At 39.1% G+C, this 22,641-nt stretch overlaps 1 protein-coding gene across 3 annotated transcripts in view; it reads left to right on the forward strand.

Moving 5' to 3' along the window:
• Positions 1–22,641, forward strand: part of ZNF143 (zinc finger protein 143) — a 93,529-nt gene that overhangs the window by 48,038 nt on the left and 22,850 nt on the right. For all 3 annotated transcript variants that reach the window (XM_037026401.2, XM_037026399.2, XM_037026400.2), the window contains exons 8-11: positions 3,640–3,759; positions 12,624–12,699; positions 13,648–13,773; positions 16,007–16,186. In XM_037026401.2, the coding sequence (XP_036882296.1) occupies positions 3,640–3,759; positions 12,624–12,699; positions 13,648–13,773; positions 16,007–16,186 (502 nt within the window). The remainder of the gene's footprint in view (positions 1–3,639; positions 3,760–12,623; positions 12,700–13,647; positions 13,774–16,006; positions 16,187–22,641) is intronic.

Genomic DNA, 22,641 nt, shown 5'->3' on the forward strand with positions numbered 1-22,641 from the left:
TCAAAGTCAGACAGACTTACACACAGCATCAAACAAAAGTTACTGCCCTCATTGCCACATCAGACTGCCCTCTGAAAGGCTGCTCTGAGCCTTTATACCTCCACTTTCCTCCCTCCACCGAAGTGTTCACTAACAGCTACCTTTATTCTCCCTACCTCTGCTTCCTCTATGACCAAAGACAAGCCTATTGCAGGCGATGGCCAGACACCTACGAGAGATGTCCCTACTGGTCTTGTGCCATTCACTACATGGGTAACTTCCAGTACCCACAATATTACTCCTCCAACTGTTTCATGAAATATCCCAACGGCTCATTCTCCTTATCAATCCCAGATCCCTGGGACTCTCGATGAGCCGCCGGAGTCACAGCCTCAGTTTACTACGGGGGGTCCTCGATCCCCCATGGTACCCTTCATATCTCTCAAGATTATGTTCCCTCTCACTCCCAGATCTCTCAAGTTGCATCAGATATCAGACATTCCGAAAAAGTCATTATCCAAACTCTTGACGGTGCCTCTTCATCTTCTTATCCCCGTCCCTCTTCCAGTTTCTGCTACTCTTGGTTACAGCTCATTCAAGACACCACCATCTTTCTCAACCACACCCTCAACACCGCTGGCCACCGTGCCCCTTAATATTTCAAACTACTCCTTCCATGCAGAAGGACAACCCCTCTGCCCCCTGGCAGACATACCCCTATGGGAACCAGAATATGCAGATAATCTCACCATCCACCACTGTGAAAGCCCAACTCCACCCCCATACAGTGCACTTCACTGCCTCTCTATCTACACCCCTACCTCCGGCTCTAAGACTTTTATGCAACCGGGATACTTCTTTTAGTGTAATGGCAGTCTTTTCAACTCACTGCCTCCCAACTCCAGCACACCCTGCATTCTCGTCACCCTAATCCCACAACTTACACTTTACAGCATGGCAGAATTCCTTGAGCTCCAACCTCCTTTGCCCTTGCGCACAAGAAGGGCTGCTTTCCTTCCCATTATGGTCGGTATTTCCCTAGCCACCTCAGCCATTGGGGCAGGGTTTTCGTGAAGAGCCTTGAGTCACTCTCTATGGGCAATTAGAGATCTCAATGCCAAACTTGAGGGAGCCCTGACATCCACTGCCGATTCCCTGGCCTCTCTCCAAAGACAGGTCACTTCGCTAGCTAAGGTCAACCTTCAAAACTGGCGGGCCTTAGATCTGCTTACAGCCGAGAAGGGAGGCACCTGTGTCTTCCTCCAGGAAGAGTGCTACTATTACATCAATGAATCCGGCCTTGTAGAAACTGACATTACCAAACTCACCGACCTTGCCTCCAGCCTCCACTCTGCTTCCAATTCCAACCCATTCTCTTCAATACTAACAAACCCCCTCCTCACCTGTCTCTGGCCCATTGCAGGCCCCATAATAATCATTCTTCTTGCCTGTCTCTTCTTACCCTGTATAGTAAAGTTCATCAAATCCCAAGTCGGAAAAATCTCTAATGAAACTTTCAACCAGCTTTTACTCAGGAACTATCAGCTTCTGGCCACAGAAGATCCCTCACCCTCACGTGACCTCCTCACCACACGCTGAGATGGACCCCTCTCTCCGCTGGAAACTGTTCCTGGAAACAATGGCTGCAGACGCCTGGCTTCTGGCACCCATATCCTCTTGGCACCATTAGAATCAACAAGTCCTAGACCTATGTTTACAGGCAACCTTCATTGATTTCCAACCTTAAGAAGTCCACATCTACTCATCCTTACTGTGGGGAGTCCTATCAACCCTTTCCTCCCAATCCTCAAGCCCTCACTCCCTTCTCCGCCCCCGTTCAGCAGGAAGCAGTCAGAGAGAAAGCAACGTCCACAACCCCATAGAGGAGAAAGGGGGGAATGAAGGGCCCCCACCCATAAGATGGTGAACTCACCCCTCGCCCCCCCTTAATCCCAGCACCTAGCCAATAGACACCAGCTCCGTAGAAGTGACACCTCAATCAGCTCATGGCCCTTCCTATATAACCCAGCACCTTTCCCTAATAAAGCGGAATTCTCCGGTGAATTGCTGCTGTGTGTCGCTCCTTTCCTTTCAGTATGTACCCTTCCTCTCTAACCCATTTTGTTGAGAGTTTTAGCATGAATGGATGTTGAATTTTGTCAAATGTTTTTTTGGCATCTACTGAGATGATAATGTGGTTTTCATCCTTTTTGTTAATGTGCTGTATGATGTTGATTGATTTATGAATATTTTACCATCCTTACATTCCTGGAGTAAATTCCACTTGGTCATGATGGATGGTCCTTCTGATGTATTTTTAAATTCAGTTTGCTAATATTTTGTTGAGGATTTTTGCCTCTTATGTTCATCAGGGATATTGGTCTATAATTTTCTTTTTTTGTGGTTTCTTTGTCTGGTTTTGGTATTAGAATTATGCTGGTAGTTTGGAAGTATTCCTTCCTCTTCTACCTTTTGGAATACTTTAAGAAGAATGGGTGTTAGTTCTTCTTTAAATGTTTTGTAGAATTCAGCCATGAAGCTGTTTCTGGACTTTTGTTTGGCAAACAAAAGTTTTTTGATTACCAGTTCCAATTTCATTGCTGGTAATTGGTCTGTTCAGATTTTCTGTTTCTTCCTGAACCAATCTTGGAAGGTTATATGTTTCTAGGAATTTGTCATTTTCTTCTAGGTTTTCTAATTTATGCATATAATTTTTCATAGAATTCTCTAATAATTCCTTGTATTTCTGTGGTATTCATTGACTATTCCTTTTTCATTTCTGATTTTGTTTACTTGTGTACTTTCTCTTTTTTTCTTGATAAGTCTAATTTGTCTATTTTATTCATTTTCTCAAAGAACCACCTCTTCATTTCGTTTTTTTCTATTGTTTTATTCTTCTCTATTTTATTTACATTCTCCACTTTTTATAGTATCTTAATTTCTAAAATAGATGATCATCTTTAAAAAGCCTCTTGCCAGTGTAATTGTTTGAAGTCATGCAGCATTGAGTCCCAGAAAAATGATCTTTTACTGAATATAAGTACAGACTAGGATCAAATGATTGTAATGTCTCCCATAGGTGACTCAGATGACCTAACTCCTCTTTTTCATTGCTTTTGAAATTGAAAATACTTTTTACATTGTTTTGGGGACATGTGCTAAAAATACCTATATATATTCTTTCCCCTGAGTATGTCACAGAATACCTTCATACAATGCAGGTGTTTTGGGTTGATTTTTCTACAGAGGAAATAGATCTTTGAGCTCCAGCTGTGGCCTCTTGTGGGTCTCCTTTTGATTTCTTCCAGAGCTGCTGAATGAAACTGAATTAACCTAACTGGCACAGTGTGATAGAATCTTCATAAAAAGATGGCCTAAGTCTGGAAACCCACATTGCAGTTTTATTTTTTTAATTCTGAAAATAGTAATGTCATCTATTTTATTCCCATATAAATAATTTTTTTCTTTTGGTATCATTGATATGCAATCATATAAGCAACATTGTGGTTACTAGATTTTCCCTATTATCAAGTCCCCACCACATACCCCATTACCGTCACTGTCCATCAGCGTAATAAGATGCTATAGAGTCACTACATGTCTTCTCTGTGCTATATACCCCATATAAATAATTTAAATCATCCTTTTTGTTTCCCCTAGATTGTCTTACAAGGACATGCAACAAGAGTAACTGCTAAATCTCAACAGAGTGGCGAGAAGACATTTCGATGTGAATATGATGGATGTGGAAAATTATATACAACAGCTCATCATCTTAAGGTATATATAAAGGAACTGCTGTTTCTAGTTATGAGAACACCTGGGACGTTAAATGCTGACATGATATATCTGAGGCATTCAAACACCATTGTTTTCTCCCATTTATCAAGATACAGACACATGTTTACACTCCTATGCAGACACATGAAAGCTCATGCAGATTTTAGAAACTCAAAACTTTGAGGGTTTGCATTATATTTTCTTCACCTCTGTCTCCTTAATGTCCAGCATACTCCCTGGCACACTGTAGGTGTTCTATATATTTGAATACATTTTTGTCAAATGTGAAATTTATTTAATTATATGAGAGGTGTGTATATAATCACTCTGTTACGGTGATTTGCTGAAAATCTAGTAAAAGTTGGTGTCAGTTTGTCCTGTCTTCAAATATATAGGCCAGATATTTTGATTGCAGCTAAACACAATGTACCATGACTCATAAAAACCATGGCTAACATTTCAGAATGTGTCAGGAAGTGTGCCTTTAGCACATTTGGAGTAGCAGTCCTAGAGCCCATCTCCACAGTTCGCGGTATATAACTTGAACATGTTACTCGACCTCATAGTACCTCATTTTCCTTATCTATAAAATCAGATAATAAAAATTCCTCCCTCATAGAGTGGTTGTGAGAATTAAAGAAGTTAATACTGCACATGTAAAGTACTGAAAAGAATGGCCTGGTGTGTGATAAAGGTTCAGTAAATGTTGGCCATTTTCATAATTATTCGTTAGTCACAGCAGGCCTCTCTGATAGATGCTATTATGTACTATTATGACCCCACTTACAGAGAGGACTTGAGGCTTGAAGAAGGTAAATCCCTGGCCACACCACTAGTCTGTGGTGTACCGAGGTGAGGCCTTTGGAGCAACAGCCTCCACAATCTTAACGGGACATTGTGCATCTTTCCCTACACTCTACTCCCAGCTGTCACCATGTCTGTGTTACATACAAACACCTTTGATCACTCTGGAAAGGCTCAAACCACCACTGTCCTTGTTTCTTATTTAAAATGAGTACTTTTTATCGTATATACCTTTTAAGTCTGTACTGAGAATTATTGGAATGTAGTTTTTGAAAAAAGCTATCTTTTGTTTTTCAAAAATAACATACAAACAACAAAATAATTCAGCACTGAGGGGGGGCGGAGCCAGGATGGCGGCGTGAGTAGAGCAGTGGAAATCTCCTCCCCAAAACACATAGAGCTATGAAAATATAACAAAGAAAAATCTTCCTAAAATAGAGACCACAGGACACAGGACAACATCCAGACCACATCCACACCTGCAAGAACCCAGCGCCTTGCGAAGGGGAGTGCTTTTTGGAAGTCTTAAAGGGGCAGGACAGGTCACTTAGACCAGAGGCAGGGAATCTGGGGATCTCTGGGCACTCTAAACCCCTGGGCACCAGGGAGCACAGAGACCCCTTACGGAGATAAATAGCCTCCTGGCCGCTCCCCCTCCAACGGGGCTCCACCATTTTGGAGGAACAGCCCCAGCCAGGCCAAGCCCACAGCAACAGCGGAGATAAACACCATAGCAACTGGGCAGGAAGCAGAAGCCCTGTCTGCGCAAAGCTGCCCAGCACAAGCCACTAGAGGTCGCTATTCTCCCAGGAAAAGGCTACAAACCAACAAGAAGGGAAGCTCTTCCAGCGGTCACTTGTACCAGCTCTGCAAACTATCTCTATCACCATGAAAAGGCAAAACTACAGGCAGACAAAGATCACAGAGACAACACCTGAGAAGGAGACAGACCTAACTAGTCCTCCTGAAAAAGAATTCAAAATAAAAATCATGAACATGCTGACAGAGATGCAGAGAAAAATGCAAGAGCAATGGGATGAGATGCAGAGAAAAATGCAAGAGCAGTGGGATGAAGTCCGGAAGGAGATCACAGATGTCAGGAAAGAGGTCACAGAAGTGAAACAATCCCTGGAAGGATTTATAAGCAGAATGGATAAGATGCAAGAGGCCATTGAAGGAATAGAAGCCAGAGAACAGGAACGTATAGAAGCTGACATAGAGAGAGATAAAAGGATCTCCAGGAATGAAACAACACTAAGAGAAATATGTGACCAATACAAAAGGAATAACATTCGTATTATAGGGATACCAGAAGAGGAAGAAAAAGGAAAAGGGATAGAAAGTGTCTTTGAAGAAATAATTGCTGAAAACTTCCCCAAACTGGGGGAGGAAATAATCGAACAGACCATGGAATTACACAGAACCCCCAACAGAAAGGATCCAAGGAGGACAACACCAAGACACATAGTAATTAAAATGGCAAGGATCAAGGACAAGGAAAGAGTTTTAAAGGCAGCTAGAGAGAAAAAGGTCACCTATAAAGGAAAACCAATCAGGCTAACATCAGACTTCTCAACAGAAACCCTACAGGCCAGAAGAGAATGGCATGATATACTTAATGCAATGAAACAGAAGGGCCTTGAACCAAGGATACTGTATCCAGCACGACTATCATTTAAATATGATGGTGGGATCAAACAATTCCCAGACAAGCAAAAGCTGAGGGAATTTGCTTCCCACAAACCACCTCTACAGGGCATCCTACAGGGACTGCTCTAGATAGGAGCACCCCTAAAAAGAGCACAGAACAAAACACACAACATATGAAGAATGGAGGAGGAGGAATAAGAAGGGAGAGAAGAAAAGAATCTCCAGACAGTGTATATAACAGCTCAATAAGCGAGCTAAGTTAGGCAGTAAGATACTAAAGAAGCTAACCTTGAACCTTTGGTAACCACAAATCTAAAGCCTGATATGGCAATAAGTACATATCTCTCAATAGTCACCCTAAATGTAAATGGACTTAATGCACCAATCAAAAGACATAGAGTAATAGAATGGATAAAAAAGCAAGACCCATCTATATGCTGCTTACAAGAAACTCACCTTAAACCCAAAGATAAGCATAGACTAAAAGTCAAGGGTTGGAAAAACATATTTCAGGCAAACAACAGTGAGAAGAAAGCAGGGGTTGCAGTACTAATATCAGACAAAATAGACTTCAAAACAAAGAAAGTAACAAGAGATAACGAAGGCCACTACATAATGATAAAGGGCTCAGTCCAACAAGAGGATATAACCATTCTAAATATATATGCACCCAATACAGGAGCACCAGCATATGTGAAGCAAATACTAACAGAACTAAAGAGGGAAATAGACTGCAATGCATTCATTGTAGGAGACTTCAACACACCACTCACCCCAAAGGATAGATCCACCGGGCAGAAAATAAGTAAAGACACACAGGCACTGAACAACACACTAGAACAGATGGACCTAATAGACATCTATAGAACTCTACATCCAAAAGCAACAGGATATACATTCTTCTCAAGTGCACATGGAACATTCTCCAGAATAGACCACATACTAGCTCACAAAAAGAGCCTCAGTAAATTCCAAAATATTGAAATTCTACCAACCAATTTTTCAGACCACAAAGGTATGAAAGTAGAAATAAATTCTACAAAGAGAACAAAAAGGCTCACAAACACATGGAGGCTTAACAACATGCTACTAAATAATCAATGGATCAATGAACAAATCAAAATAGACATCAAGGAATATATAGAAACAAATGACAACAACAACACTAAGCCCCAACTTCTGTGGGATGCAGCGAAAGCAGTCTTAAGAGGAAAGTATATAGCAATCCAGGCACACTTGAAGAAGGAAGAACAATCCCAAATGAATAGTCTAACATCACAATTATTAAAACTGGAAAAAGAAGAACAAATGAGGCCTAAAGTCAGCAGAAGGAGGGACATAATAAAGATCAGAGAAGAAATAAACAAAATTGAGAAGAATAAAACAATAGCAAAAATCAACGAAACCAAGAGCTGGTTCTTTGAGAAAATAAACAAAATAGATAAGCCTCTAGCCCAACTTATTAAGAGAAAAACAGAGTCAACACAAATCAACATAATCAGAAATGAGAATGGAAAAATCACGACAGACTCCACAGAAATACAAAGAATTATTAAAGACTACTATGAAAACCTATATGCCAACAAGCTGGAAAACCTAGAAGAAATGGACAACTTCCTAGAAAAATACAACCTCCCAAGACTGACCAAGGAAGAAACACAAAAGTTAAACAAACCAATTACAAGCAAAGAAATTGAAACAGTAATCAAAAAACTACCCAAGAACAAAACCTCGGGGCCGGACGGATTTACCTCGGAATTTTATCAGACACACAGAGAAGACATAATACCCATTCTCCTTAAAGTGTTCCACAAAATAGAAGAAGAGGGAATACTCCCAAACTCATTCTATGAAGCCAACATCACCCTAATACCAAAACCAGGCAAAGACCCCACCAAAAAAGAAAATTACAGACCAATATCCCTGATGAATGCAGATGCAAAAATACTCAATAAAATATTAGCAAACAGAATTCAACAGTATATCAAAAGGATCATACACCATGACCAAGTGGGGTTCATCCCAGGGATGCAAGGATGGTACAACATTCGAAAATCCATCAACATCATCCACCACATCAACAAAAAGAAAGACAAAAACCACATGATCATCTCCATAGATGCTGAAAAAGCATTTGACAAAATTCAACATCCATTCATGATAAAAACTCTCAGCAAAATGGGAATAGAGGGCAAGTACCTCAACATAATAAAGGCCATATATGATAAACCCACAGCCAGCATTATACTGAACAGCGAGAAGCTGAAAGCATTTCCACTGAAATTGGGAACCCGACAGGGATGCCCACTCTCCCCACTGTTATTTAACATAGTACTGGAGGTCCTAGCCACGGCAATCAGACAAAACAAAGAAATACAAGGAATCCAGATTGGTAAAGAAGAAGTTAAACTGTCACTATTTGCAGATGATATGATACTGTACATAAAAAACCCTAAAGACTCCACTCCAAAACTACTAGAACTGATATCGGAATACAGCAAAGTTGCAGGATACAAAATTAACACACAGAAATCTGTAGCTTTCCTATACACTAACAACGAATCAATAGAAAGAGAAATCAGGAAAACAATTCCATTCACCATTGCATCAAAAAGAATAAAATACCTAGGAATAAACCTATCCAAAGAAGTGAAAGACTTATACTCTGAAAACTACAAGTCACTCTTAAGAGAAATTAAAGGGGACACTAATAAATGGAAACTCATCCCATGCTCATGGCTAGGAAGAATTAATATCGTCAAAATGGCCATCCTGCCCAAAGCAATATACAGATTTGATGCAACCCCTCTCAAATTACCAGCAACATTCTTCAATGAATTGGAACAAATAATTCAAAAATTCATATGGAAACACCAAAGACCCCGAATAGCCAAAGCAATCCTGAAAAAGAAGAATAAAGTAGGGGGGATCTCACTCCCCAACTTCAAGCTCTACTACAAAGCCATAGTAATCAAGACAATTTGGTACTGGCACAAGAACAGAGCCACAGACCAGTGGAACAGATTAGAGACCCCAGAAATTAACCCAAACATATATGGTCAATTAATATTTGATAAAGGAGCCATGGACATACAATGGCAAAATGACAGTCTCTTCAACAGATGGTGCTGGCAAAACTGGACAGCTACATGTAGGAGAATGAAACTGGACCATTGTCTAACCCCATATACAAAGGTAAACTCAAAATGGATCAAAGACCTGAATGTAAGTCATGAAACCATTAAACTCTTGGAAAAAAACAAAAACCTCTTAGACATAAACATGAGTGATCTCTTCTTGAACATATCTCCCCGGGCAAGGAAAACAACAGCAAAAATGAGCAAGTGGGACTACATTAAGCTGAAAAGCTTCTGTACAGCAAAAGACACCATCAATAGAACAAAAAGGAACCCTACAGTATGGGAGAATATATTTGAAAATGACAGATCCGATAAAGGCTTGACATCCAGAATATATAAAGAGCTCACACGCCTCAACAAACAAAAAACAAATAACCCAATTAAAAAATGGGCAGAGGAACTGAACAGACAGTTCTCCAAAAAAGAAATACAGATGGCCAAGAGACACATGAAAAGATGCTCCACATCGCTAATTATCAGAGAAATGCAAATTAAAACTACAATGAGGTATCACCTCACACCAGTAAGGATAGCTGCCATCCAAAAGACAAACAACAACAAATGTTGGCGAGGCTGTGGAGAAAGGGGAACCCTCCTACACTGCTGGTGGGAATGTAAATTAGTTCAACCATTGTGGAAAGCAGTATGGAGGTGCATCAAAATTCTCAAAACAGACCTACCATTTGACCCAGGAATTCCACTCCTAGGAATTTACCCTAAGAATGCAGCAATCAAGTTTGAGAAAGACAGATGCACTCCTATGTTTATCGCAGCACTATTTACAATAGCCAAGAATTGGAAGCAACCTAAATGTCCATCGGTAGATGAATGGATAAAGAAGATGTGGTACATATACACAATGGAATACTACTCAGCCATAAGAAGTGGAAAAATCCAACCATTTGCAGCAACATGGATGGAGCTGGAGAGTATTATGCTCAGTGAAATAAGCCAAGCGGAGAAAGAGAAATACCAAATGATTTCACTCATCTGAGGAGTATAGGAACAAAGGAAAAACTGAAGGAACAAAACAGCAGCAGAATTACAGAACCCAAAAATGGACTAACAGGTACCAAAGGGAAAGGAACTGGGGAGGATGGGTGGGCAGGGAGGGATTAGGGGGAGGAAGAAGAAGGGGGGTATTAAGATTAGCATGCATGGGGGGGAGGGAGCAAGGGGAGGGTGGGCTGCACAACACAGAGAGGACAAGTAGTGACTCTACAACATGTTGCTAAGCTGATGGACAGTAACCGTAATGTGGTTGTTAGGGGGGACCTGATATAGGGGAGAGCATAGTAAACATAGTATTCTTCATGTAAGTGTAGATTAAAAATTTAAAAAAAAAAAAAAAAAAAAGAAAGAAAGAAAGAAAAGGGGGATTACTCCTTAACAGGATAAAACTATTGGTAAATCAAAGATCAACACATGCTTTAAATATCCTTAATGTTGATCACTTAAAGGGTGTCAGATGATCAGCTATGGAGGTACTCTTTTCTGATAATATTCCTTTCTCTTAATTAAAAAAAAAAAAAAGCAGTTACTGTGTGCTGACCTCCAATGAGTTCTGCACAGTGGTATAGAGGGCATGTCAAAGTGTGGGCAAAGGGTCTGTTTGTTTCTACGCAGAATATCAAGGCCTAGCTTAGATACCCAGAAAATGAACTAAGATACGATATGAGGAGGAGCTTCCGGCATCAGCACTCTCTGGAGGACTTGTGCCGGGGGATGATCATTAAAAAGCCTCCACAGGGATCCGGACGATGCTGCGGTTGTGGCTGCATCCAGCCCACTGTCTCCTGGACTTGCCATAAGAATGAGGAGGGAGATGTCTAGGCTGGCATGTGCATACAGTGAGACAACGAATTTGACCGGATCTGTACTGTTGGAACTCAACCAGGAGTTGGGAGGGGTGCAAGTTGTAGCACTCCAAAATCTCATGACTATAGACTATCTATGGTTAAAAGAACATATGGGATGTGAACAGATCCCAGAAATGGGCTGCTTTAATTTGTCTGATGGTTCAAGTACAGTTGGACAATATCCATCATATCATAGATAAATTTTCACAAATGCCTAGGGTTCCTAAATGGTTTTCTTGGCTTCACTGGAGATGGATGGTAATTATAGATTTGCTTTGTTTATGTCACCATATTCCTATTATGTTAATATGTGTGTGCAAATTAGTTAGTAGTTTAAAACCTATACATACTTAAGGTACTATACAAGAAGATATGTCAAAGAAATAATCAATCCTCCCAAGTTTCCTTCATATGCTACATCTATAGCTTTTCTTCTTCCTTCCTAATTACAACCCTTAAATAGAATTCGTGCCTCATATCGAATTTACCGAGTATCATAATTCCTCCAGGTGGTAAAGATACCTCGAGACAAGTGCTGGGCATAGAAGCCACAGGGCATAAATCTGCAAAGAAGTAAAAAGCTAACCTTTGCAAACAATATGGCTTCTCTCTCACTTACCAACTTTACATTTCCCTGTATGGCCCCGGAAGATGACTGGTTAGCCAGAGACGGGTAAGATTCCTCAAGGGAGGAACAACCTAAGACAGGCACAGTCGCAGGGGGGCCATCAGGTGAGAATTTGGGGATCAACAGAGGTGAGGCTCAGAACCTCACCCCCCCTGCTTTGAGAGAAATCTTCTGCATCCGTGGATGTCTTGCTGCCCTTGTCTAGTCTGGATTAATACTTAGTCCATAGGCACACACCTGATCATCTGATCATCTACATTTGCCCTCTTACAGCACTAAACTATGTTTTCTACCTTTATCTTGCATCTACCTACCACTTCAGCATTTTATTAAAAATAAAAATAATAATAATAAAAGGAGAAATGTGGGATCAACATATAAATCAAGTACAAAAATCAAACGAATATTCATATTTGACCTGATTGTTTATATGTCATATTGCATGATCAAAACCGAAAGTTTCTGTGATGACTGCCCTTGTACTGTTCACCATGTAAGAATTTATTCACTATGTAAGAATTCGTTCACCATGTAAGAACTTGTTCGTTATGCCTCAGAAGATTGGAGACTGACGAGAATTAGGCTTGAGATGGATTAATGATTGTACATTGAGCGTTGACCCCCCTATACTGAATTTTATTGTTGTTAACAACCATTTGATCAATAAATATGAGAGATGCCCTCTCAAAAAAAAAATAATAATAATAATTCAGCACTGAGAAAAAGTCTGTGTTGAGAGCATCTCCTAAAGTAGGTAGATTCATGCCTGTGTTTTAATGACAGGTCCATGAGAGGTCACACACAGGAGACCGGCCTTATCAGTGTGAGCATTCAGGCTGTGGGAAAGCATTTGCAACAGGTAAACACATGAATTTTTAACTTAGTTTTTTTCCATCTAGGGGTCAAGCAGAGAGAGACCAAAGGCAGGAACTGACCCCTCGCCCCTATCTGAATTAATGGACACACAATGACCAGTTTTTCAGGCTCTCCCTTAACGGCCTCTTGTCCTGCTTGCTCTGTTCTCTCAATCTCTGTTGTTGTTTTCTCCTCAGACCTGTTTCTGCCTACTATTTGATGTTTCACTCCACATTCTGCTTTCTTTTAGCAAGATGTGCCCTTCTTTTAGCAAAATAAAAACTGAGCATTGAAAGCTGGTACAGAACTTACCATCAGGGTAGACCTTAGGGAACAGTGGGGATCTGGGACTTAGCAATGGGACAGGGCCTGCCCAAGGGACACGTCTGGTGGGGCCAAGGTCAAGTACAAGGCCTCCTGATTTCCTACTTCCCATTCCATGTTTTGATTCAACTCCAAGATTTTAGGATAAGAGTTGTGAACATCTAAGAAGATCAGGCACTTTAAAAAAGCAATAACACATAACCTCTTCTGGACAAAAGTGAAACTGTTGAGTTTTCAGCATGATAGTCCTAACCTGTCATACTCTTTTTTTTTTTTTTTGGTATCATTCATCTACAATTACAGAAAGAACATTATGTTTACTAGGTTTAGGTTCCCCCCTTCACCAAGTCCCTCCCACATACCCCTTCACAGTCACCGTCCATCTGCGCAGCAAGATGCTGTAAAATCACTACTTGTCTTCTCAGTGTTGCGCAGCCCTCCCCGTGCCCCCCACGCACTATACATGCTAATTGTAATGTCCTCTTTCTTTTTCCTTACCCTTATCCCTCCCTGTCATACTCTTAATACCTTCTTAATTGTTTTTGCCTAACATTATATCCTTGGTGTTTAGTATATTTTGCAATGGACATGCTTGTGTAATAAAATTTCTTTTACATTTTTCTTAAAGGTTATGGATTAAAAAGTCATGTCAGAACTCATACAGGAGAAAAGCCATATAGGTGTTCAGAAGATAACTGTACTAAATCTTTCAAAACTTCAGGAGATCTACAGAAACATATAAGAACTCATACAGGTACTGGTGTGAGTAACTATCATATTTAGGCCAGCAGTTCTTAGTCTGCAGGGTGGGGACTTGGGGAAAGAGTATCTGGAAGAGTGTCAAGAAGTCAGCATTAGGGGCTTTTCTTAAGCTCCTGAGATTCCATGCAGTTTGCTGTTTCTGCATGTATGCTTCTTCCCAGGATGAAAGCCCAAAACAACTTTATTAGATTCTCCAAGAGATTTGTGTCCCCAGAAGACTAACAGTGACCCTAGACCACAAACCTTCTCAGTTTTCAGGTATTCCTGAGCAACAGGCTAATTTACCTAGGATTACACACCTACTTATTAGTTCAACTGAGACCAGAGCCTAAGAATTCAATTTCTTCTCAATTTGGTGTTGCTTCTCCTACATTAAGCTACTGCTAAGGAAAGTGTCTGAACCCCTAACAGCCTCGCAGAAAGAAAGGGTTGTTACTTCCTTGTAATCATCTCTCCTCTACTTTTAATTTCCTTCTCTCCTTTTCTTAAAAAGTACTTTGTTCTTCTTTCCCCTCTCTTCCCTTCCTTATATTTGATTGATTGTGAAACTGGTATTATAATTGCTTTGGATCAGAGCTGGAAGAATTTCAAAACTGTTGATAAGAGATGCTATAATAAGCTACTGAATAAGTAATATAAGATAATTTAGTTTAAGATTTTACTATAGGTGTTTTACTATAGACAGTGTGACAACTTTGTCCCCAAATACTTCTAAGTATTCTGAAAAATTTTAGCAAATTTCCCTGGCAGAATCAGTCAGTCATTAAGGTTTAACTTTTAGTTCAAATATGATCCCAAATTGGCTTTACTTTATAATTTTTCAGAAACAAAGCCATACATCTCTGCTTCTATTTCATTCATTGCACTTATTTTTATCCATTTTATCAGGGGCAGGTGTTTCCAAGTTCCTGAAAATTCTATTTGGATTTGTTATATGATATCAACTTATTATATAAAGATTACATAAATCCATAATCTAGTTCCATTAACATTTAATCAAAAACATGGGAATTGTAAGTCCTTAGATAGTACTCATTCAGCAAACCACATACTCATGCACCAGTTTTTAAATCATAAGTATTTGCATTGGCATACAGTTGGATTGAGCAAGGGGCTTCAGGGACTTCTACTACAAACGTAAATGATTTTGGTACAAAAACAAAGCAATGTGCTACAGAGTCAGAGGATTAGCATATACAGCACAGTGAAAATTGTTAGAGTGCTCTGTTCCTTATCATAGCATGTCAGAACCTGGAAAACATTAGAGATTGTCTAGGTCCAGAAAGGAGAGGGGTCCTACTGAAGATAAATTTTGTTCTCCTTATGTTAACATATCGAAAAAAACTTTTCGTTAAAGAGTGAAACAAAGATTCCTGCTCCTTTTTAAGTGATTTCATACTTGAGGGCAGAAATCTTTGGAATGGTTTCTACCAACAGGTAAATTGTAATTTCACTTGATCAAAAGAAGAAAAACAAACTTAAAACCTTATACATAGATAAATAGATACAGATATCTGTATCTATCTATCTACATACACACACACACACACACACACACACACTTTTTTTTTCTAAGCTAAAAATTGTTTGCTTCATTTGAGCTCATTCTAGAGAAGGCACATGGGAATCAAAAGCAAAGGCTATTTCCTGCTTGACAGTTCAGCCTTTTGGGTTCTGGGGTTGTATATAAAGCAAATTTGGAGAAAAAGAATTGGCAGAGTAGACTTTTTCATAAGCTTAGATGATGAGAAAAGTAAAATATTCAAGTATTTTTTATGTATTTATGTACCAGACACTAAATTTGAAAAATACATATTATTATTTTTCTTCAATGTATTATAAGTAAAGTGGGAGATAAGCTTTTGGGGGATTCTAGGGTTGTTTTAACTTAATCTTTATTCTTGACTCTATTTTTCTCTTGCATTTCTTTATATTTCCTTCTCTGTTTTTCTCAACTCTTTTTTAAATATGCCTATCTGGATGATACCATCTTGAAAAGTCATGTAATCAGTAATGAGTTTTGAATACTATTCAGGTTTTCCTTTGTAAATTTAAGTTTGAAGTAGAAGATGCTGTTTACAGAAGGAAAAAAGAAGCTCCTGAAAGAGAAGCTTAATACAAGAAGACTAAAGTCTTGCATATGACCTAGGTTGAATTGAAGAGAAGACATTTTAATTTTCTATGTGTTTTTGTACCATTTAATTTATTCCTGTTTGTGTTTTCAGGAGAAAGGCCCTTTAAATGTCCCTTTGAAGGCTGTGGTCGGTCTTTTACAACATCAAATATCAGGAAAGTGCATATTAGGACACACACAGGAGAAAGACCTTATTACTGCACAGAACCAGGATGTGGGAGGGCATTTGCCAGTGCAACCAATTATAAAAACCATGTGAGGATACACACAGGTAACAGTCTCTGATTTATCTTGGTCTTGGTCTTCTGTCTTTCAAGACTTAGTTTAACTCCTGACTTCCATCAACCATTTCCAAGTAATCTCTTCCCTCCTTGCTGCCACTTGGCGTGGTGCATAGGGATTAAGCAATTTAAAAAACTTCACCTTAGCATTTATGCATTTATTTATTCAACAAACAGTTACTGAGCATCTGCTCTGTGTTCCCCTGTCAGGCATCAGAGATATAGAGGGAGATGAGACGCTATCAACAGCAGTTGAGTTGGAGAGAGATAGCAGACATATAATTATTGCAGTGTCTCCCATTACATGAAGGAGATGCTGTTGGAGTAGAAAGAGGAGCACCATCTCAGCGAGAATGGGCGAAGCATTCGGGGAAAGCTATACAGGATAATTCTTTTTTATTTTTTTATTTTGGTATCATTAATCTACAATTACATGAGGAACATCAGTGATGGGACTCCCCCCATCACTGAGTCCCCTACCACATACCCCATTACAGTCACTGTCCATCAGCGTAGTAAGATTCTATAGAATCACTACTTGTCTCTCTATGCTATACTGCCTTCCCCATGCCCCCCACTACATTATGTGTGCTAATTGTAATGCCCCTTTTTCCCCCTTATCCCTCCCTTCCCACCCATCCTCCCCAGTCCTTTTCCCTTTGGTAACTGCTAGTCCATTCTTGGGTTCCGTGAGTCTGCTGCTGTTTTGTTCCTTCAGTTTTTTTCTTTGTTCTTATACTCCACATATGAGTGAAATCATTTGGTACTTGTCTTTTTCTGCCTGGCTTATTTCACTGAGCATAACACCCTCTAGCTCCATCCATGTTGTTGCAAATGGGAGGATTTCTTTCTTTCTTATGGCTGAATAGTATTCTATTATTTATATGTGCCACATCTTCTTTATCCATTCTTCTACTGATGGTCACTTAGGTTGCTTCCATATCTTAGCTATTACAAATACTACTGCAATAAACATAGGGGTACATATGTCTTTTTGAATCTGAATCTGAGAAGTTGTTTTCTTTGGGTAAATTCCTAGAAGTGAAATTCCTAGGTCAAATGGTATTTCTATTTTGAGCATTTTGAGGAACCTCCATACTGCTTTCCACAATGGTTGAACTAATTTACATTCCCATGAGCAATGTAGGAGGGTTCCCCTTTCTCCACAACCTTGCCAACATTTGTTGTTGTTTGTCTTTTGGATGGTGGCGATCCTTACTGGTGTGAGGTGATATCTCATTGTGGTTTTAATTTGCATTTCCCTGATAATTAGCAATGTGGAACATCTTTTCATGTGTCTATTGGCCATCTGAATTTGTTCTTTGGAGAAGTGTCTTTTCATATCCTCCGCCCATTTTTTAATATGGTTATTTGATTTTGGGGTGTTGAGGTGTGTGAGTTCTTTATATATCTTGGATGTTAACCCCTTGTCAGATGTTGTTTACAAATATATTCTCCCATACTGTAGGATTCCTTTTTGTTCTGTTGATGGTGTCCTTTGCTGTACAGAAACTTTTTATTTTTTTATTTTGGTATCATTAATCTACAGTGACATGAGGAACATTATGTTTACTAGACTCCCCCCATCACCAAGTCCCCCCCACAAACCCCATTACAGTCACTGTCCAACACTGTAGTAAGGTGCTGTAGAATCACTACTTCTCTTATCTGTGTTGCACAGCCCTCCCCATACCCCCCATTACACATGCTAATCGTAATGCCCCCTTTCTTTCCCCCCACCCTTATCCCTCCCTTCCCACCCATCCTCCCAGTCCCTTTACCTTTGGTAACTGATAGTCCATTCTTGGGTTTTGTGAGTCTGCTGCTGTTTCGTCCCTTCAGTTTTTTCTTTATTCTTATACTCCACATATAGGTGAAATCATTTGGGACTTGTCTTTCTCCGCCTGGCTTATTTCACTGAGCACAATACCCTCTAGCTCCATCCATGTTGTTGCAAATGGTAGGGTTTGTTCTCTTCTATGGCTGAATAATATTCCACTGTGTATATGTACCACCTCTTCTTTATCCATTCATCTACTGATGGACACTAGGTTGCTTCCATTTCTTGGCTATTGTAAATAGTGCTGCAATAAGCATAGTAGTGCATATGTCTTTTTCAAACTGGACTGCTTCATTCTTAGGGTAAATTCCCAGAAGTGGAATTCCTGGGTCAAATGGTATTTCTATTTTGAGCATTTTGAGGAACCTCCATACTGCTTTCCACAACGGTTGAACTAATTTACATTCCCATGAGCATCGTAGGAGGGTTCTCCTTTCTCCACAATCTCGCCAATATTTGTTGTTGTTTGTGTTTTGGATGGTGGCGACCCTTACTGGTGTGAGGTGATATCTCATTGTGGTTTTAATTTGCATTTCTCTGATGACTAGCAATGTGGAGCATCTTTTCATGTGTCTGTTGGCCATCTGAATTTCTTCTTCGGAGAACTGTCTGTTCAGTTCCTCTGCCCATTTTTTAATTGGATTATTTGCTTTTTGTTTGTTGAGGTGCGTGAGCTCTTTATATATTTTGGATGTCAACCCTTCATTGGATCTGTCATTTATGAATATATTCTCCCATACTGTAGGATGCCTTTTTGTTCTGTTGGTGGTGTCTTTTGCTGTATGGAAACTTTTCAGTTTGATATAGTCCCACTTGTTTATTTTTGCTTTTGTTTCCCTTGCCTAGGGAGATATGTTCATGAAGAAGTTGCTCATGTTTATGTTCAAGAGATTTTTACCTATGTTTTTTTCTAAGAGTTTTATGGTTTCATGACTTACATTCAGGTCTTTGATCCATTTTGAATGTACTTTTGTGTATGGGGTTAGAGAGTGATCTAGTTTCATTCTCTTATGTGTAGCTGTCCAGTTTTGCCAACACCAGCTGTTGAAGAGGCTGTCATTTCCCCATTGTATGTCCATGGCTCCTTTATCACATATTAACTGACCATATACATTTGGGTTAATGTCTGGAGTCTCTATTCTGTTCCACTGGTCTGTGACTCTATTCTTGTGCCAGTACCAAATTGCCTTGATTACTGTGGCTTTTTAGTAGAGCTTGAAGTTGGGAAGCGAGATCCCCTGCTTTATTCTTCCTTCTCAGGATTGCTTTGGCTATTCAGGGTCTTTTGTGGTGCCATATGAATTTTAGAACTATTTGTTCCAGTTCGTTGAAGAATGCTGTTAGAATATTTTGATAGGGATTGCATTGAATCTGTAGATTGCTTTAGGCAGGATCACCATTTTGACAATATTAATTCTTCCTAGCCAAGAGCATGGGATGAGTTTCCATTTGTTAGTGTTCTCTTTAATTTCTCTTAAGAGTGTCTTGTAGTTTTCAGGGTATAGGTCTTTCACTTCCTTGGTTAGGTTTATTCCTAGGTATTTTATTTTTTTTTATGCAATTCTGAATGAAATTGTTTTCCTAATTTCTCTTTCTATTAGTTCATTGTTAGTGTATAGGAAAGCCACAGATATCTGTGTGTTAGTTTTGTGTCCTGCAACTTTGCTGAATTCCGATATTAGTTCTAGTAGTTTTGGAGTGGAGTCTTTAGGGTTTTTCATGTACAATATCATGTCATCTGCAAATAGTGACAGTTTGACTTCTTTTTTACCAATCTGGATTCCTTGTATTTCTTTGTTTTTGTCTAATTGCCATGGCTAGGACCTCCAGTATTATGTTGAATAACAGTGGGGAGAGTGGGCATCTCTGTCTTGTTCCTGATCTTAGAGGAAAAGCTTTCAGCTTCTCATTGGTCAGTATGATGTTGGCTGTGAGTTTATCATATACGGCCTTTAATATGTTGAGGTTCTTGCCCTCTATACCCATTTTATTGAGAGTTTTTATCATGAATGGATGTTGAATTTTGTCAAAAGCTTTTTCAGCATTTATGGAAATGATCATGTGATTTTTGTCCTTCTTTTTGTTGATGTGGTGGATGATGTTGATGGATTTTTGAATGTTGGACCTTCCTTGCATCCCTGAGATTAATCCCATTTGGTCATGGTGTATGATCCTCTTGATGTATTTTTGAATTCGGTTTGCTAATATTTTGTTGAGTATTTTTGCATCTATGTTCTTCAGGGATATTGTTCTGTAATTTTCTTTTTAGTGGGGTCTTTGTCTGGTTTTGGTATTAGGGTGATGCTGGCTTCATAGAATGAGTTTGAGAGTATTCCCTCCTCTTCTATTTTTTGGAAAACTTTAAGGAGAAGGGGTACTATGTCTTCTCTGTATGTCTGATAAAATTCCGAGGTAAATCCATCTGGCCCATGGGTTTTGTTCTTTGGTACTTTTTTGATTACCGCTTCAATTTCGTTGCTGGTAATTGGTCTGTGTAGATTTTGTGTTTCTTCCTTGGTCAGACTTGGAAGGTTGTATTTTTCTAGGAAGTTGTCCATTTCTCCTAGGTTTTCCAGCTTTTTAGCATATAGGTTTTCATAGTATTCTCTAATAATTCTTTGTGTTTCTGTGGGGTCCGTCGTGATTTTTCCTTTCTCGTTTCTGTTTCTGTTGATGTGTAGATTCTCTTTTTCTCTTAATAAGTCTGGCTAGAGACTTATCTATTTTGTTTATTTTCTCAAAGGACCAGCTCTTGGTTTCATTGATTTTTTCTATTGTTTTATTCTTCTCAATTTTATTTATTTCTTCTCTGATCTTTATTATGTCCCTCCTTCTGCTGACTTTAGGCCTCATTTGTTCATCTTTTACCAATTTTGATAATTGTGATGTTAGACTATTCATTTGGGATTGTTCTTCCTTCTTTAAATATGACTGGATTGCTATATACTTTGCTCTTAAAACTGCTTTTGCTGCAGCCCACAGAAGTTAGGGCTTTGTGTTGTTGTTTTCATTTGTTTCCATATATTGCTTGATCTGTATTTTAATTTGGTCGTTGATCCATTGATTATTTAGTAGCATGTTGTTACGCCTCCATGTGTTTGTGAGCTTTGTTGCTTTCTTTGTACAATTTATTTCTAGTTTTATGCCTTTGTGGTCTGAGAAGTTGGTTGGCAGAATTTCAGTCTTTTGGAATTTATTGAGGCTCTTTTTGTGGCCTAGTATGTGGTCTATTCTGGAGAATGTTCCGTGTGCACTTGGGAAGAATATGTATCCTGCTGCTTTTGGGTGTAGAGTTGTATAGATGTCTGTTAAGTCCATCTGTTCTAATGTTGTTCAGTGCCTCTGTGTCCTTACTTATTTTCTGTCTGGTGGATCTATCCTTGGAGTGAGTGGTGTGTTGAAGTCTCCTAAAATGAATGCATTGCATTCTATTTCCTCCTTTAATGCTGTTAGTATTTGTTTCACATATGTTGGTGCTCCTGTATTGGGTGCATATATATTTTATAATGGTTATATCCTCTTGTTGGACTGAGCCCTTTATCATTATGTAATATCCTTCTTTATCTCTTGTTACTTTCTTTGTTTTGAAGTCTCTTTTGTCTGATACTAGTTGCAACACCTGCTTTTTTCTCGTTGTTGTTTGCGTGAAGTATCTTTTTCCATCCCTTGACTTTGAGTCTGTGCATGTCTTTGGGTTTGAGATGAGTCTCTTGTAAGCAGCATATAGATGGGTCTTGCTTTTCTATCCATTCTATTACTCTGTGTCTTTTGATTGGTGCATTCAGTCCATTTACATTTAGGGTGATTATTGAAAGATATGTACTTATTGCCATTGCAGGCTTTAGATACGTGGTTAGCAAAGATTCAAGGTTAGCTTCTTTACTATTTAAGTGTCTAACTTAACTCGCTTATTGAGCTATTATAAACACAGTCTGATGATTCTTTATTTCTCTCCATTCTTATTCCTCCTCCTCCATTATTTATATGTTAGCTGTTTTATTTTGTTCTCTTTTGTGTTTCCTTTGACTGCTTTTGTGGGTAGTTGATTTTATTTTTTGCCTTTTGTTAGTATTTGGTTGGTCTGTTTTCTTTGCTGTTTTATTTTTTTTCCTCTGGTGACATCTATTTAGCCTTAGGAGTGCCTCCATCTAGAGAAGTCCCTTTAAAATACCCTGTCTGGAAATTGTTTAATCCCTCCTTCATATTTAAATGATAATCATGCTGGATACAGTATTCTTGGTTCAAGGCCTTTCTGTTTCATTGCATTAAATATATCATGCCATTCTCTTCTGGCCTGTAAGGTTTCTGTTGAGAAGTCTGATGATTGCCTAATCGGTTTTCCTTTGTAGGTGACCTTTTTACTCTCTCTGGCTGTCTTTAATACTCCGTCCTTGTCCTTGATCTTTGCCATTTTAATTATTATGTGTTGTGGTGTTGTCATCCTTTGGTCCCTTCTTTTGGGAGTTCTGTGTACTTCATGGTCTGAGTGACTATTTCCTCCCCCAGTCTGGGGAAGTTTTCAACAATTATTTCTTCAAATACACTTTCTATCCCTTTTTCTCTCTCTTATTCTTCTGGTACCCCTATAATGCAAATATTGTTCTA

Source organism: Manis javanica, chromosome 11 (genome assembly GCF_040802235.1).
Source record: "Manis javanica isolate MJ-LG chromosome 11, MJ_LKY, whole genome shotgun sequence".
NCBI lineage: Eukaryota > Metazoa > Chordata > Mammalia > Pholidota > Manidae > Manis > Manis javanica.